Genomic DNA, 18,386 nt, shown 5'->3' on the forward strand with positions numbered 1-18,386 from the left:
CCCAACAGCCAGACAAAGCACTCTCCAATCTGTAGCTTAAAAGTCAGTAAAGTGTTCTTGAGAACATACAAGCAGCTGAGTGAAAGTATCGAGAAGGTCACATTCCAAAGTGATAACATTAAGAAGAGTGAAGGAAAAAAAAAAAAAGAAAGAAAAAATCCCAGACGACTTGAGAAGAAGGTATAAAAATGAATGATGACTTCTTTCTTTCATCAGCCACATTCAGAACCGAACACTCCTAATCTAGATTTTTCCTTGTGTTTGTATTGGACACTTCTGTTACCCAGGTAAGACCAGCAGAGTCAAAAAAAACAAAACAAAACAAAACAAAACACAAGAACAACAACAAACCAGGTCTCTTTCTTTGTTTTCTTTGAACAGCCACTCCAAGTAGACTACACCACCCACGCTGGAATGCCTCAAATCATGACACAGTCAACACCTGACTTTTAAGCTGCTTCCTCTCTGCACAATGCTAGACCTCCAAGCGCTGAGTACATGATAATGCTGAAGAAAGTTAGATAAGCAGATGCTTTGGCTGAAAATCTTCCACTAGTGCCTAAGTGCTTAGGGCCTCCTAAAGATAAATCCTTCCAAAGCACGTTTCTACTGAATAAGTATATCATGGTATTTGGAGATGGTATTTATAATCATCCAAGCTTGCTTTTTACTGAGGTAAAAGGAGATACTGTGAGTACCAGAGTATCACCCTGTGCTCAATTTCTGCCTCCTTCCCATTCCTGACACATCTGGAGTCCTTATTTCCACACACTGGAGCCTGCTGACTCAGATATGAGGGTTTGTTTTGCTCGGCTTCTTATCCAATTTATTTTTCCTATGGTAGTAACAACATTTTATGCACTTTTCATTCTAGGAAACCAGTAAATCCCTCTTGAGCATGGCAGGCACCTGTCAGGGAAAGCTGCAGCCCAGCAAATTCACTGGAGAACAGCAAGCACGAGGTCACCTACACAGAAAGCATCAGGTTGCTTTAATCACAGACATGAGAAACAGCCTGGACAACATAAAAAAATAAAACAAAGAAACTACTTTTGGCTACTACCACAAAGCCAAAGGTTTGGGGGACATGGGGATGGAGGAGAACAGGGGAAGAGAGAAAGAGGAGAGGGCACGTGAGCCAGAGGACACATGCTTTGCAGTCTTCCAAGAAAGATATAATTAGATCGTGCAGCATTGTATGAAAGCAGCTTCGCGTACCTAGGAAAACAGTTTCCAGCCCTGCAAAACAGCCCAAGACTGCAGAACCATGGGCTTCACAAATTTCCCTAATGGTTAACATGGTTAAAGTTGCTGAAAGACATCCTTCAAAAGACTACTTTTTTTTTTCTAAAAAAACACACACTTTTTTAAAATGTGCATGCCTTAGCTGTGAAACCTCCACATTAGTTTTTGAAGTGTATATTTTAAAAGCCTGGTATTTCAGCCTTGAATAAAGCACAGACGCTTGGGGCCATGCTGCCACACACCACTGTTTTAAACACTGGTACATAAACTGGCATTTTCTGGTTTACAAACTCCTCCCAAGGATGGGGCACTTAAAGCACAAGTCATGTTATCCTGCCTGTGATCAGAGAAGCAGAGATACTTTACTTCCAATATTAATTACCTCAGGGCAATCTTGTGTCATATCTAACACCTTTCAATCACAGCTCACCTCTGAGAGCCTTCTCCCCAGCATGGCAAGATGGCTCAGCCCACACTGCGATCACAAAACAAGCCCAAAACAAGCCCCAAACTTGCCACAAGTTCGTTGTGCCAAAAGGCCACAAACTGACTTTGTTTCAGTAAAGCTAGAAAAGACTGAATCAAGTGCTGTGCACAAAATCATTCTTTAGTCTGTGCCATAAGCAAGAAAGACCCTCTGAGCTTATCCACCGAGCAGAGTCCCAAGATAACAAGAGGCCACCTGAACCACCGCAGAACTGGAGAAGTTTCATCTACCCTTCAACTTCACACTTCAATCAGGAGCAATTAGGTCTTCTGTTTCACAACCTTGCTCTCATCACAGGTCTGTTTCTTTTCCCCAACGGGAGAGGGAAGAAGGAAGTTTGCTAAGTAAATAACCATCACTAATACGCTAACAATTAAATCCTGATTTGTTAATCATATGACAGTCTTATGAATACTCAACATGATTAAATCAATTTTAGTAGCATCCATACACCACCCACTTGTGTCACTACTCTCAATTTCAGTAGCAAGAGTTCCGTTTATTCTGATACATTCTGATCTTCTCCAGCTTTCACCCTCCCCAGATTAGTCAACTAACTGGTTTCTCAGCTGATGCAATCTGCTTTGCTTTTTCCAACTCAGTAATGACATCTAACATCAAAAGAGTTGAGAGATACAAGATCTTGCTTGTAGTTTTCATTAATATTATATTCATAATTTTCCAGAGAGCTAGGTGAGGATTATTTCCATCTCTCTTCCGCATCTCTGTGCTGCAGTTAAGTATCTTCTCGACACATATTCTGACATCATTAGGAACCACTGTCACAAAACTGATTTTAATTTTACATCTATTCTTTGATACAAGACCTGTAGCTGTTTGCCTCCCTCCAGCTACATGAAAAGACCACAAGCAACAGCACCCATCACTAGGACTCAGGTACACACAGAACAATGATTTTCAAGTGCCATCCTCAGTTTTCAGCTGAAAACCTTCATTCTGAACAAAGTATATGCTGCTGGGACTGATTTCATCAACCAAAGAAAGAGTTAAACTGCTTTTCAGGTTTGTATTTAGAGCAGGTCTGAGCACTTTAAATAGAAGCCATATATAAAAAGAAAAAAAAAAAAACCACCAACCAGCAATGTTTTAGTTAAATATTAACAGTTTCTATCATCTGGTTATCAAAAACAAGTTAACACTTTGAGGACTGATATTTTTCAGGCTGCCAAAACTGCACACACATAAAACACAGATCTTGGTGAGATGGCAAAACCTAATTTACTGTCTTATAGGGGCCTCTGAAAAATCAGTGAGAGAAGTTGAAGATGTCAAGCACAGCATAAAACTCTGAAATGGAAAAAGGGGGAAGGAGGAGACAAGAGAAGGAAGCCATTCCTCATGAGAAACACTTGCTCAAAGTCACCATAGAGAAAAGGATCAGCCACCCTCATTCTGCCATGCAATTACGGCTGCTGTGACCCTGCCCTCTGATCATTCAAGGTCTACAGTTATTATCATTCAGGCAAGAAGAAGAGGGAAAGGGGAAAAAAACAGGATCTAGTATTGATTCAGACATAAATATTAAGGGGAAGGAAGAAAGGAGGAAAAAATATTCCATTTGTTTTACAAATCAAAATATGGAACTAGTCTGTCAGGCTTGTCTTCTGACAATGTTTTACACAACCCTGGGAGACAGAGCAGGGGGAAAAGTGTTATGATTTAATTTATACTTCTTGTCCACAATAATATTTGTTGGGTGGACATTGCAACTCTGTATGCACAGCCATGGACTTTGCTCTGGAGGCCAGGAGGCAAGCAGGCAGCTCCAGAGCGCTGCAGAGAAACCGGGAGACACTACTTGAGCCAAAATTAATTCCTCCACAACTGTCTGGAGTTGAAAAAAAAACCTCTTCCAGGGAACCAGACCACCCTGCTGAAAACAGCATAGAAGGGTAACCATAAATCACATTCTGCTGGACTAGGTGAATGTAGGGAAGCCCCTACATCTCAAAAGCATTCCCCATCCTCCTAGCTTTGCTACCTGTGGATCTCAATGGGCATCCCAGAAATTAGCATCAGGATATATTCACTTCTTTAGTCTGTTGTTCTTGTATTTTGGTAGAACAACCAGCATTTCAGAGCATCATGGAATGTTCTCTCCCAACTGACTCCAAATTAGTTGCTATCTGAAGTGCTCATTCCTCCTCTTTGACAAACTCCTTCAGAAAAACATGAGGTCAGCTTTCATAGTCTCACCCTTGTAGCCCAAGTAAGAAGAGCTAAAACTGTTAGTACACTTTGGAAATTTGGGATTAGACTGCCTAAGCAGCCAGTAAACACACACCACAGCCTGCGACTTCTGCCACAGGACGGGCAGGGTACGTCTGTTTAAACGAATGACTGAGATACAGGATGTGTCAGGGAGTGGAAACAAAACCAAACAAACAGTTGTTTGACATACATACAGAAAGCAAGGAATAGGAAGAGCTCAACAGCAAGCCTTGGAAAGTTGGGAATTACTTCAAGATATTTCAATATGAAATTACCTTTTTTGGAAGATTGTAACTTCTACCAGTGCTACACATTATTTATGTGGGGCTGAAGTTAGGTTCCTGTATCTGAGATGCTTTGTCTTAAGGATGATAGTAAGAATTAGCTCTATGTACATTCCCTCTAATGAAATAAAAATCCATACTAGATATAAAACGTAAGACTACCTGGGTTCTGATGTCAGAACTGATCTTAACCAAGTCTCTGTTCTCTAGGTCAATTGCTTCAACAGTTTTTGGGCTTGTATATAACAAATAAGAACTATGACCAGGCTCACTAAATAAGTATTTATAGTCTGGTGACATCATACCTTTTATCTCAAAGAGGAGGTAAATTTGCTGTTTCTAGGCAGGCAGGCAGAGGACAGTCCTTTACACCCAGAAACTGCAGGTACTGTTCCCAAACAGCCATCCCCCTCCTTCCCATCAATCAGACAGAAACTTGCCCCATTGGTTTGGAGTATTGCTCATGACTACCCTGATGACCAGAAGACTACACCACCACAGTCAGGGTGTCCAAGCAGGTCATCAGCTCTCCTCAGTCCCTGCCTAACAAGCACATTTCTTGCCCCTGCAAGAACCACTAACTCTTTACCAGGTAACTTGCTGAGGGAAGGGTTAAAAATAACCTCTATGATCTCTCCCATACCTGAGGAAGCCATAAAACATAAAAACAAACAAACAAAAAAAAAGCAGAAGTTTGCTCTGGTCTGGCAGTGCTCCTAGATACCTCTGACCATAGGGACTTGTTGACCCCTTCAGCACCTGTTAGAATCACTGCCTAGAAGGAACGTTTAAAAGTCATTTAGTCCAACCACCCTGCAGTAAGAGCAGGGACATCTAGAACTACAGCAGGTTGCTCAGAGCCCCAACCAACCTTAACTGGAATGTTTCATGGGATGGGGCATCTACCACTTCTCTGGGCAAACCAGGCCAATGTCTCACCACTGTCAGCATAAAACATTCCTTCCTTGTACCTAGTCTAAAACACCCCTCTTTTACTCTAAAACCATCACCCCATTCCTGCTAAAAATGTCTCTGCCCAACATTTTATCAGCCCCTTTAAGTACTGAAAGATCACCATAAGGTATTCCCAGAGCCTTTTCTTCCCCAGGGTGAACAACCCCAACTGTCTCAGCCTGTCCTCACATTGGAGGGTTTAGGAGAAGAGAGACATTTCAAAGCCTTGTCTGAAAGACATTTAGAACAATTCTTCTGTCTGTTGCTTGTCTCTGCTTGCAGGTCCCTACACCCCTTCAATCCATACAAGTGAAGCAAGGGCATGGATGACTTTAGTCTTGCCACTTCTGACCCAGCTACTGCACTGGGTATCATAACTTGAGGTTTTCATTGATCTGGGACTATGCAGAAGCCACTCAGCCAGGTACTAGCACTGACAAGACACATCCCAGCAGTTGTTGGGGAAAAAGAAGAATCAGCATTTCTGAAGTCACTTTGCAGAGACCAGTCAATTGGAGGATATACAGAAACAAGGGAGATTTCAAGCACAAATTGGAGGAGGCAAGGGTAGCACAGCTCTTATTTTGGGAAGGATGTCACCACAGTGGTTCCTTAAAATTAATTAACAACTATATGCTGGAAGTCCACTTGAAATGGACACCTATTCCCTACTCCAAAAGTATCACGCCACAGGCAGTGCCATATTCATCATCACTGTAATTACACACACTCTTTGTTGTGCCATGTCTGGCTACTTGCAGATACCTAGAATAATCCCATGAGACACAACTACAGTCTAGGGCATATCTCACTGCACAGAGCCATTTCACTTCATTAATCCTGCAGAAAACCCAGGAAAAAAAAAAAAAGATAATCAGGAAACAAATGTAATTACAGAGAGGCTTTTTATCAGGTTTGCAAACTGAATCAGTTGAAGGTGTGTCCAGAAAAAGTGTCAAAATTGCCACAACAGCGAGAGAAATTAAGGCTGGTAGGAAACAGGCATCTTCCCTTGTAGGAACAAAGAGAATCACATCACAGCCTGAAGCAGTCCAAGTTCACACCAAGACAGCATTGCCCCTGGACCGTTTGGTTGTCCTGAATTAAGATCTGCTTTTTTGGAGGGGACAGTCTGCTAGAGGCTCAGCCAGACTGGCATGAGAGCAATCGAACCAGCGGCAAATAGGTAAAACGATGGCACGTTACTTGGGAAAGAAGATGACTCAACCCAAATGAAGTGGGAAGCAGGGAGCCAAGAGAACGGCATTGCAGCAAAACAAGGCATCTGGAGCTGAAAAGCAGCCACAACAGGAATTCCCTTGTGACTAGACATGAAATATTATTACATAATTGCTCTGGGTGATTAAAATGCAGCCTTCAACTAACCACTTCCCTCTACGCCATCCCCAAGAGGTGGAAAGATCTGGAGGGCTGCGGGCACGCGCAGTGGGATGCTGTGCCATCAACCACTGCAATTTAATCAAGCCTCACCTCCTGCCCTTCGTCAGCTTTTGGTGCCCATTATACAAATGAACATTCACAATAACAACCAACCCCACCACATAATGCAATTGGACATGGGGGAGAGGTCATCCTAGTAACCGGGGGCAGGGGGGGAGGAATCAACAACCATCAATCCTGTAACTAAGAGTCTCTGTGAAAACTGTGCCTCGAGACTACAGATGGTCAGAAGACCCAGGCAACAGAGAATCACAGAATTATTTGGGTTGGAAAAGACCTTAAAGGTCATCTAGTTCTCACTCCCCTAGAGAGGGCAGGGGCACCTCCTCCTACGCCAGGTTGTTCAAGGCCCCATTCAACCTGGCTTTGAACACTTCCAGGGTTGGAGCCTCCACAACTGTTTTGGGCAAACTGTTCCAGAGCCTCACCATCCTCTTAATGAAGAAATTTCTCCTAATATCTAATCTAAAACAAGCTTCTTCCAGTTTGAAGCCATCACCCCTCATCCTATCACTACACGTCTTTGTAAAAAGTTAATGAGAAGGTAGATAATGAGAAGTTAGAAGTTAGCGAGAGTAGAAAGTACCTGATAAGAACACACTCCCAATTTTCTTTTAGGCTTCATGGCTGCACGTGTTTAATTGTCATATTGCTAACAAATTACCTGAAGCATCACTTCAGATGGGTGAAACAAGACCTCAGGTTTCTCCATGGTAAGAAAGGAGAGCGTAACTCAGCATCCTCCCTTTGGACAGTGGTGAGAGAAATTTTTATTTTGTTTAACTAGCCAGGACACATTGCTCACAAACAATATGCATGCCTTCCTTTCACAGCAGTATGGTAACACTGATGTTGTGATAAAAAGCAGATGAAAATCCTCAAAGAAGCATTTAGTGCTGAAAAAGCCTCCAAGCAAACTATCCTAAAAGGAGGATATTTAGATACAAACCTACCTAAAGTCCAAGATTTACGTCCCAAGTCAAGACATTAGCTCAGATGGGTGATTTAATATGACCACTGGAATCCCTGTGGTTAAATTATGCATCTGACCTCTTCCCTACACATATTTCAACAGTGTTAAATAATAAGCAGCACATCCTTTCTTACCATTTCCAGTTTCAATGACTGGCAGCCCTATAAAAAGAACTGTTCCTAGTGACTTAGTCAAGGAGGTCAGGACAATGGCAGGGCCCACCGTGGCAATGCCACTCTCCAAGGAAGGTGCAAGACTCCAGCAAAGACTCAGAGAGAAGTGGGGCTCAGCAATGCAGGTCAGAAACAGCGAGATCTCCATTCCATCAGTCCCAAGCAGAACACGTGTTGGAAGAAAATGGGCACTGGGGAAGGGAGTGCTGAGAAAGCCTAGACAGAAAGACAACATCTGATGAGTGTCCCATTAGAAGACTGTGAAACTTAACACAGTGTAAGGACAGCAATCTGCTCCCAAGGAACGGAGGATAGTTATGTCTCACCTGCACATAGATCAACAAAACACAGGGCTTTGTGCTACATCACCACAATTGTTTCATCATTTCTGAAGATAAAACAATGATGGAGCACCCAGCCACCAAGGATGAGAACCAAGGGGATTTACTGGCCAAACAAAAGTGCATTTTTTTTTATTAATACACTTTTGGCTCGCTCTATGATATTTCAATATAACCCTTGGCTACCATAGACTAAGATTTAATAAAACTCTATTTAGAAAGATGAGAACATTGCATAATACATTACAGAAATAAATGTATTTTTGAAGGAAGTTAAGGGAGATCTGAACATACAGTCTTCTAAATGCACCCAGGGCAGCTCTTTCCCACAAAGGACAGTGGGATGCACTTAAGAGGAACTAGCAGCAATGAAAATTACCCCCACAGTATCAGAGCTCCTGGGGGGTTAAAAGAAAGGAAGTCTGAATGAAGCTACGCTGATACTCAGCCTGGGTTTCTCCTTTTTTTCTTCACTAGTATAAAAACAGACAGCACACCCACCCAGAAAACCCCCAAAACAAACCCAAAGCACAAACGAAGGAGGAATCCTGACCCCAAGAAAACAGCCTAATTATAATTACAGGGGATTACAAATGAAAGCAAGAAAGCTGCCAAGTTTTTGGATGCCAGCACACAACAAAATTAAAACTCCTCGCTGGAAAAACCCATTGACTCAGAACATGATTATTATTCTTTCTAATAGAAAATAAGACAGCAGGGACCACAGATGTTTATTTACCCCTTAAAATTGATCTGCCCTTTACCACAAGTTCTTCCAAGGAATATTTTTTATGTTATTTTTAAAGAAGCATGCACCATAGCCAACTAACTCTCCCTTGACCTTCTGTGGTCAACGTGATGATGACCTTCAAAAGACTCAAACATCTCAAAAACATTTTGGTTTTTTTACACTTCACACTAGAAATAAATATTTCAGGATCATTTTTATCACACTTAAGCTTCAGCGTTAAAACCCAAAACATACAAATATCTCAGTCCCTGGTTCTAAAAAGATGAAAATCTGCCTCTTAAACATCCAAATTTCATTATGCACTTCTACATCACAAACTGATCAAGTCCACCATGTGTTATTCTCATGAAAGGGCCATAGCTGGATCACTTTCGGGTTGTTTGGGTTTTTCTTTTTATTCATTCTGGGTTCAAGGTTTTGAGGGATTAGCTTTACCTGCTTATTCCCCCCTGCTGCACACGCCTTCAAGGCACACAAAGAAAAACCAAAGTAATTTTCAATGATTAAACAGGACCCGTGCTAACCAAAGCACGATCAAGTTGCTCATCTGATTGTTGCTGCATTTCTTTCTCCCCAACTAGATAAACATAGTTAATCCAAAACACTGCTCCCAGGCAGGAAGTAATTTTTGCTGATCTTAGGCAGGGGGTCTGGAGATTAACAGAACAACTTGCCAGGTCTAACAGTTTCATTTTACATTTCCAAGGACTACAGTTGCCTGTTAACACCAGTGAGGCCCATCCACAGCTGGCAGGGCTTTCGCAGGGCTAGGACTGGAAAACAGCTTTTTTTTTTTTTTTTTTTTTTTCTGCATGTCTTAGCAAATATGAAGTGAGCAGAGAAATCAGCACAACCCCCACTAGAGATTCTCCACTTTAGCCGTTGTGTTAGCAAACACAACACAGAGCAGCATGCGCTTTCTGCCTTTGGAGTACAACTTGTGTGAGCCATTGCTTCTTTTAGTGCTCTACCAAAACAGCTATCAAGGGAATAAGCACAAACCAGAAAAATTCAGCAGGACTTTTTCTCTCATTTTCCTCACAGTCGCCATCTCACCAGCTCCTCCAAAAATCAACCTGGTTTTGGGGTTGCATGGCTGCTTTAGTATAGATGAGTGATATCATGACTAGAGCTTTCTCCGCAACTCCTTGCTTTTCACCTCTTGGTGACACTAATCTGCAGCATTTTTCCCACTGACACTTGCATCCCGAGAAGGCAGGAGGTCATCACTGGGGTCCCAAAAAGCTACTGAAGATCCCGTTCCAGTACACAACTTTGCAGTTTGGTGCTGCAAGCTAGCATCAAGATACAAACGCACAGCGTGGATACCCAGTGTGACAAGGAGGGAAAAAGCAATGGGGATGAGGGATTTACTTTTGGTTGAAGGGTAACCCACAGGGCAATTTACTGACCCAGTGGCACCTGCCAACAGATGCACATCGCGTCCAGCTTCTCCCTTTGTTCTGGGAAGCATGGGTTATGAGTGCGGTTGGGATCCATGAGGGCTGACTGGGGAGGGGGGCCAAAGGAAGCCACCTATCTCACCTTGCTGACGACGTTCTGGACGAGGCCGGCTCGGATGCGGTAGTGCCATTCATGGCAGTCACACTCGCTGGCGTTGCCCCCCGCAGGGGTGGGTAACCCGGGTGGGGGGAAGACGCTGCCATTGTCGCTGCGGTTGGCGTGGCCCAGAGACAGTGACCCGCTCCAGTTACCGCTACCCTGTCCGTCAGCCTCCAGGCACCAGAAATCGGGCTGGTCCAAGAGGAAGGAGTCCGAGAACTTGCTGAAGCCGATGAAAAGGGCCGGCATCCAGGTGAGCAGCACTAGGGTCCGCTGGTACCCACCGCCCAGCCCCCCAAGGAAGGGCAGCACCGAGCCGTCATAGTCGAGGAGCAGAGGGCTGCAGGCGGCGGGCGGCGGCACCGGCACTGGCTGGATCTCGGCTCCGGCGGCGTTGGCGGGGGGCGGCCCTGGGGGGGGCGCGGCGGCGGTGTTGCTCCCCCCGGCTCCCGGCACCGAGCCATTCTCCTCCGGCAGCGGCCGGCCCCCACTGCCCGCCTCACGGCGCCGCTCTATCGCCATCCAGCCTCCCAGAGAGAGAGGGGTGGTGGGGTGAGGGGGGGTCACATAGATAGGGGGGGCCGGGGGCAGCCCCGACTCCTTTACGAGTCTTTCCCTTCCTCTCCTCCACGAACACACACCTCGTAACGCCAATATATTGCACACAGGCTCCGGGCCCGAGACGGATGGGGATGGGAAGGAGGGGAGGAAGGAAAGGGGGAGGCACCAAGCAAGCCCCTCGCTCTCTCCCTTCCTCACCCGCACCCTGCGGCCACGAACCGCTGCAGCTGCCGGCGGTGCCCCCCCTCCCCTCAGCTGTGCGTCAAGCTGCACTCATCCCCGCTTTCCCTTCCCCCCTCCCAGAGGCACCGCCGAAAAGAAAAAAGGAAAGATAAAGCCAGATCCAAGCGTTCAATGGGCCAAAAGGGAGGGAGAAAGGGAAGGGGATAGTGGGGGGTGGGGGAGGAAGAAAAGAAAATGAAAAAAGAAAAAACCAACAACACAATAAAAGCACTCAGAAAATAAAAAGGCAATCAAAAGCCACCCCGCGAACGAAAGCCTGCAACAACAAACCAAGAAAAACCGGTGCAGCAAGGCTCTACGAACACGCCTCCTTCTCCTGGTTTTGGTGAGGAGGAGGAGGGAGAAGAGAGAAGGCAAAGGAAGGAGGAGTAGAAAATAACAGCTCCCGACGCGGCTTCCCCACTTCCCGCACACCTAAGGGTCCGGCCGCGGCAGCAGCAGCGGCAGCAGCAGTCCCAAGCACCCCCCCATCGGCCTCTCGCAAGCCCCAGTCCCGAACATCTGCCCCTGCAACGCGGGGCCCCGCCACCGGCCCCTCCACGGCCCGAGCTGTGGGGACCGCCGTTCCTCAGCGATCCGAGCCGTACCGCCGGCCGCAATCTCCAAGGGCGGACAACCCCCCGCCCCAGCTCCTCACCCTCCGCCTCCCGGCAGCCCCCACCTGCCAGCCCAGTCCCGCCGCTCAGCTCCGCCTCCCGCCGTACCGGCGACCGGACCTGCTCCCGCCGAGCCGGCACGGCCCAACCCGGCACAGCCACCCCTGCAGCCACCCAGCCGCCGCCGGGGGCGGGCCGGTGCCGCGGGGCGGGGAGAGGGAAGACGCAGGGCGGGCTTCGTGCGGGGCTCCGGAGGGCCGGGGCAGGTAGAGCGCCAGGGCAGGCAGGGCTGTGGCCAGGGTCGGGGTTGGCCCGGCTATACAGCGCACAGTTGTTTCCGTATCAATTATTGACACGGTATGTGTTTAATAATGCAGTGAAGCTGCGGCTAGAGGAGCTCCGCACCGGGAGCCAAGGGGCCATCGGTGGCTGGAGGTGGGAGGGTGGAGAGGAGACAGAGCTGGAAAGAGGAACTCAAAATCGAAGAGGCTGTGAGACCTAGAGGGGTGTCAGGAGACTTAGCTGTGTTGCTTTAGTCAGCCTATCAAATTAGTACAGCTTTTAAAAAAACAATAATCACTGAATCATACACTAGAACCACAGAATCATTTTAGTTGGAACAGACCTTTAAAATCACCGGGTCCAGCCGTTAACCCAGCACTGCTAGGCCACAAGTAAACCATGTCCCTCAGCACCACAGCTATGTGGCTGTTAAATCCCTCCAGGGATGGTGACTCCACCACTGCCCTGAGCAGCCTGTACCAGGGCTTGACAACCCTTTTTGGGAAAGAAATCGTCCCTCATGTCCAACCTAAACCTCCTCTGGTGGAAATTGAGGCATTTCCCTCTTGTTCTATAATTTCTTACTTGGGAGAAGAGATAAACCCTCACCTCACTCTAATGTCCTTTCAAGGAGTTGTAGAAATCGAGATCTCCCCTCAGCCTCCTTTTCTCCGTGCTGAACAACCCCAGTTCCCACCACCACTCAGAAGACCTGTTCTCCAGACAGTTCACCAACGTTTTTACCCTTCTTTGCACCCACTCTGGCATCTCAATTCTTTCTTGCAGTGAGGGGCCCAAAACTGAACCCAGTGTTTCAGATATAGCCCAACGAGTGCCCATTACAGAGGGACAATCACTTCCCTAGTCCTAATCACATTAACAACTGATATTAATTGTAACATTAATTGTAAAATGGGCAGTTCAAATTTGTGAAGGTTATTTTCCTGCTAAGCTTAATTCACTGCATCACGTAAGTGCCTCAGACTATTTTCATCTGGAGCACAGGCCATGCATTACTGAGCTGTGCGGTTATTTTTTCCTTTGGAAGAAGGGAGAGACAACAGATCAATAGATGCTTGTACACATGAACTTGGCTAGTGAGCAGAAAATACTTGTCTGCATTAGAAGAGAACTGTCATCGTCCCCAAATGGAAATAGAAGAGCAAGTTGTTGGTGGAATTTCTTTTATTTCGTCTGGTGTCTGCAAGAAAGTTAAGGGATGTAAAAGCTACATAGATGTGGTGCTGAGGGCTGTGATTTAGTGGTGACTGGCAGTGCTGGATTAACAGCTGTACATGATGAGCCAAGGTCTCTTCCAACCAAAATGATTCTATGATCTTTGGGGTGCCTCTTTGCTAGAAAACAAAAAGATACCATTTAAATGATAGGTCACATTCAAGAAGAGAATGAATCAATATCTTTTGGCTTATTATTTTCCACTGAGTTATATTAAGGTAATTGAATATCATTGTATCTGGGTCCTCAGTAGCCTAAGGAGGAGGAGTAGTAAAGATGGTCTCTGAGAGGAGATGTTTGCTCCCTACAGTAATGCAAACAGGCAGCCTCAGAGTTGGGAGAACATGAAAATGGTGAATCTGTTGCAGAACAAGGCAGACAACATCCTTTCAGAGGATTTGAAGCCAGAACCCGGAGAAATATCACCATATTTACAGAGGAGAAAAAAGACATCAAGCTTCTTTTGTGTTAATATTTCCAGATCCTTGGAAGACTGGCCATAGTACTTTGAAGAGCTCTTGGCCTAAATTCCTGCGGAGTCTGCAACAACCTCACTCCACAGCACAACAACCTTGGCTGTATTTTATTGTTTTATGGGCTGTATGCTTGGTTGCCTTTTTCTGTGTAAGGGAATCCTGTATTTTAGAGGTGAAATTCTGATAGAGCAATAAAAGCAAAGCTACTCGGTACAAAGATTAATTAAATCCCCTTTTGGACTGCAGACTGTTTATGTCATGGAGAAAAGCATGATGTATTCATAGGATCACATGAGAATTTTAATTGAAAGGGATCAGGGGGGTCTTTCATCCCACCTTCTCTTGAAGCAGGATCAGTGATGAGGTCAGATCAGTGATGAGGTGCAGAGAATCATTCAGATGCTGTAAGGGATTTTTCATCTTAGAAGGACCTGGTGAGTGCAGCAAGAGCTGGATGCAAAGCAAGATATAAAGAAAGAGGAATTAGGTGAAAATGGTAAAAGGGGAACAGGGAGAAAAGCCTGCGCTTATTTCCATGTGCTCTCCTCCGATCTAGACTGAACCAAAGTCACTTGACTTTCACCATTCTTGCAATGTCAGCAAACATTAGTGAAACTCATTGCCAAAGTGTTCACTCCCTGATGCTGATTCAAACAGAAGATGACAACCTATTACTTGCATTGTTTACTCTGCTGGCAGAAGCCTGTGCCCCATATGAGGAGGGATGGAGCAGGGGAAGGATTCCCATTCCCTATCTGTCAGAACTACAGGAGAGAGTCCAGCAGAGGCTACAAAAACGTTGAAAGAGTCTGGAGCAACTCTCTGAGAAGGAAAGGTTGAGAGATCTGGGGCTGTTTAGCCTGGAGAAGAGCAGATTGAAAGGAGATCTTGTCAATGGTGATCAGTAGCTAAAGGGCATGGGGCAGTAAGATTCACCCTCTCCAGTTTGTCCAGCAACTGGACAAGGGTCAACAGACACAAACTAGCACCCAGAAGGTTTCATCTGAATAGGAGGAAAAAATTCTTTCCTGTGAGGGTGCTGGAACACTGGAGCAGGCTGCCCAGGGAGGTTGTGGTCTCCTCTCGGGAGATTCCAAACCCATCTAGATATTGTGATCCTGGACAATCTGCTCTGGGTGGCCCTGTTTGAGCAGGGGGTTGGACGAGACAGTCTCCAGAGATCCTTTATAAACCTTGTCATGCTGAAATTCTGGGATTCTGTGATGGGGAACATGGGTGGCTTCATTTATTGCCCTAAAACCAGAGAAAATTATTTGTATACTAATTACTGAAGAAGATCATAGATGTTACCAAGTCAATCTGATGCTGGTCAATGCTGTAACTAAGATTGCTTGAGCAATTTGTGCCCCAAATCCTGTGCACATGCATTCTGATGCAACCTTTAATTAGCAGTGCATTGTGGTGCAGCCTATAATTACATCGTTACATACAACTTTTATTTCAAATGTACTGTTTTATTCAAGTTAAAAGATGACCATTTAAGAAGCCCTGCCTCTCAGCAGGGTTTGGGCACTTAAAATACCTTTGAGAATCTGGGTATTAATGAGGAGCAACCCAATGGTTTGGTTTCTCTGTGTTCAGTGTGAAGCCCTGTGACTTATTTAATGCACTATCTTCAAAATCTGCACTTCAGCACTAATGATTAATGTCCTCATGGGATTGTTTGTAATTCTCCCCTATAAAGCATCTGAGTGTTTCACAAATATTAATGCATTTGTTTTCATGATGTCTCCATACAGGGAAGGTTTATTCCCTTCTTTTCATACTTGGGAAGCTCAGAGGCAGATAGGCTAAGTTGAAAACCGTCAAGTTTGGTGTACTTGCAGCTTCTAGAAGAAAGGAAGGAAGAGGAGAAGACATGGTACAGCATTTTGGATTTCCAAAGCCCAGCTCCTGAGTCTCAAGGCACACACTCACAACATGAGACAAATGCAACTGGAATAACATCACACCCTGTTACGAGGAAGAGACAGAAGCCTGACATCATGCCTGGGCAAAATGATGGAGCAGCTAATGCTGTATGACTTTAAAAAAGGATTAAAACCAGGTAAAATTATTACAGTCAGATAAGATGGGTTGAAAGACAATAAACTTTGTCACAGTATTTGTTTTTTACTTAATTGCAGTTATGAATTTTGTTAATGAAGAAAATAGTGCTGATGTGACTGTACAGTAAGAGATAAACTCAAGCCAGTTCTAACCCATCTTAGTCCAGATTGTGAAGAAAAGTTATCTTCTGGACACAGCTCTGCCACCAGAAGAATTTACCTCCACCTGCTACTTGTGAATTTTTCCTGGCTAGAAATTCATTCACCTTCCAATCTACCTGTGGAGCAGCTCCTCTGTGCGCCCCTTACTTAGAATCATAGAATGGTTTGGGTTGGAAGGGACCTTCAAAAGTCATCTAGTCCAACACCCCTGCAGTCAGCAGGGACATCTTCAACTACATCAGGTTCCTCAGAGTCCCATCCAACCTGATCTGGAATGTTTCCAGGGATGAGACAACTACCACCTTTCTGGGCCACTTGGGCCAGGGTCTCACCACCCTCACTATAAACAATTTATTCCTTCTATCTACTCTAAATCTCTGTCTTTTAGTTTCAAACCACCACCCTTTGTGCTGTCACAGCAGGCCCTGCTAGAAAGTCTGTCCCCATCTTTCTTATTAGCCCTTTTAAGTACTGAAAGGCCATAACAAGGTCTTTCTGGAGTTTTCTCTTCTCCAGACTGCATGCCCACAACTTTCTCAGCCTCTCATCACAAGCAGAGGGGTTCCAGCCTTCATATCATTGTTGTGGTCTCTTGTGGCCATGCTCCAAAACGTCCATGCCAGACCTGTGCTGAAGACTGAAAGAATTCAAGAAGAGAAGAGCATGCCTTAGGAGAGACCTTATAGCTGCGTTCCAGGATCTGAAGGGAATCTACAAGATGGCTGGGGAATGACTGTTCAGAAGGGCTTGCAGTGATAGGACAAGGAACAATGGTTTTATACTGAAGCAGGGTGGATTTAGGTTAGACATCAGGAGAAAGTTCTTCAATATGAGAGTGGTCAAATACTGGAACAGGCTGCCCAGGGATGTGGTTGTGCCCCTGGAGACATTCAAGATCAGATTTGATGTGGCCTTGGGCAGCCTGATCTAGTTAGAGGTGTCCCTGCTCACTGAAAGGTGGATGGATAAGATGACCTTTGAGGGTCCCTTCCAACCCGTTGCAATCTGTGAATCTGTGACTCCAGGACTGGACACAGCACTGCAGGTGGGGTCTCCACAGAGCAGGGCATAATCCCCTACCTCACTTAACAGTGGGGTAAATCAGTGTCCACAAGATAAAAATTCTTCACAACCCGGACTAAGCTGATGTAGATCTGGCTTGAGTTTATCTGTCTTACTGTACAGTCACTAACAGTCCACCTCAGTGCAATTGTCTTCATTAACCAAATTCATAACCTCAATTAAGTAATAAAAGTTAGTGTGACAAAATTTATTCAGCAACTGAAACAGCATAACCTTCTCCTCAGATACCTTTACACCTGTCAGCAGCCAGCCAGTTGACTTTTCAAGTCCTGAATTTCATCCTGTGGAAGAGCAGAGATGCCCTCTCATCCTCCTTCCAGTCTCCCACTTTATTTGTGAGTCATATACCTCTACAATTACTGAGGCAGCATGGTGTAGGGAGCAAGCTCCTTCTTAGTGAGGTGACCCATATGTGAAGCAGGTCTAGCCTGTTCACTGAACAATGCAACCACTTGGTGGAAAAAACCAGTAGGTAGTCACATAATTAAAGGCTTTTCTCCTTGCACATACACAGATATTATACATTTTACATATATATATATATATATATAACACATAAACATTGTGTGGACACACACAAGAGGCCAAATTAGATTTACACAGACTACTTTACTCAGTGCAATTTCTGCCTTTCAAGTGCTGAATTTTGCATTCTTCGTGGTGTTTTAATGAAGGGCTTTTTTTTTTGTCTGCTTGTATACATTAAAACAATGCACAGAACTAAGGAGTGCTTATCCAGGACAAGTTCTACAGTGTGCGTAAGTTTTAGACACAGTTTGTTTCAATGCCTTAATGGAATGTAGTGAAATCAAGCAGGAATTAAGCCAGTCCAGGTTTTGGGGTGGTTTTGTTTTGTTTTGGTTTTATTTTAAACAGACCTTCAAGTACTAGCTTACATAAATTAATTCATCAGTTAAATTAAATTAACCCAGCTTTGAGCTAGATTCCTGCTTCAAAAGACCAATGTCTTTAACAGCATGCATTCATTTTACATGCCCTTGGTCTTAAGATGGTAGCCAAACATTTGCTGCTGAGCAATCTCTCAGTGCAAACATGTGTATGCATTTTCTGCATTCTCCTCTGAGGCTGCTGACAGATCTTTAACAGAGATGCTGAGATTGGAATACAAATGCTTAGTTCAGGAGCAAGATGGGTGTATTTTCACCTGTAATGGGAATCCCAGCCTGGTCCAAGCAGATGCTTACTGTCACAGT

General features: G+C 44.9%; 1 protein-coding gene across 3 annotated transcripts in view; it reads right to left on the minus strand.

Moving 5' to 3' along the window:
- The window catches only part of SLC22A23 (solute carrier family 22 member 23), a 94,028-nt gene extending 83,042 nt beyond the window's left edge, over nt 1-10,986 (minus strand). For all 3 annotated transcript variants that reach the window (XM_054381704.1, XM_054381705.1, XM_054381703.1), the window contains exon 1: nt 10,447-10,986. In XM_054381704.1, coding sequence (XP_054237679.1) covers nt 10,447-10,986 — 540 coding nt within the window. The remainder of the gene's footprint in view (nt 1-10,446) is intronic.
- Nucleotides 10,987-18,386: the final 7,400 nt, after the last annotated feature.

This window comes from Indicator indicator, chromosome 6, assembly GCF_027791375.1.
Source record: "Indicator indicator isolate 239-I01 chromosome 6, UM_Iind_1.1, whole genome shotgun sequence".
NCBI lineage: Eukaryota > Metazoa > Chordata > Aves > Piciformes > Indicatoridae > Indicator > Indicator indicator.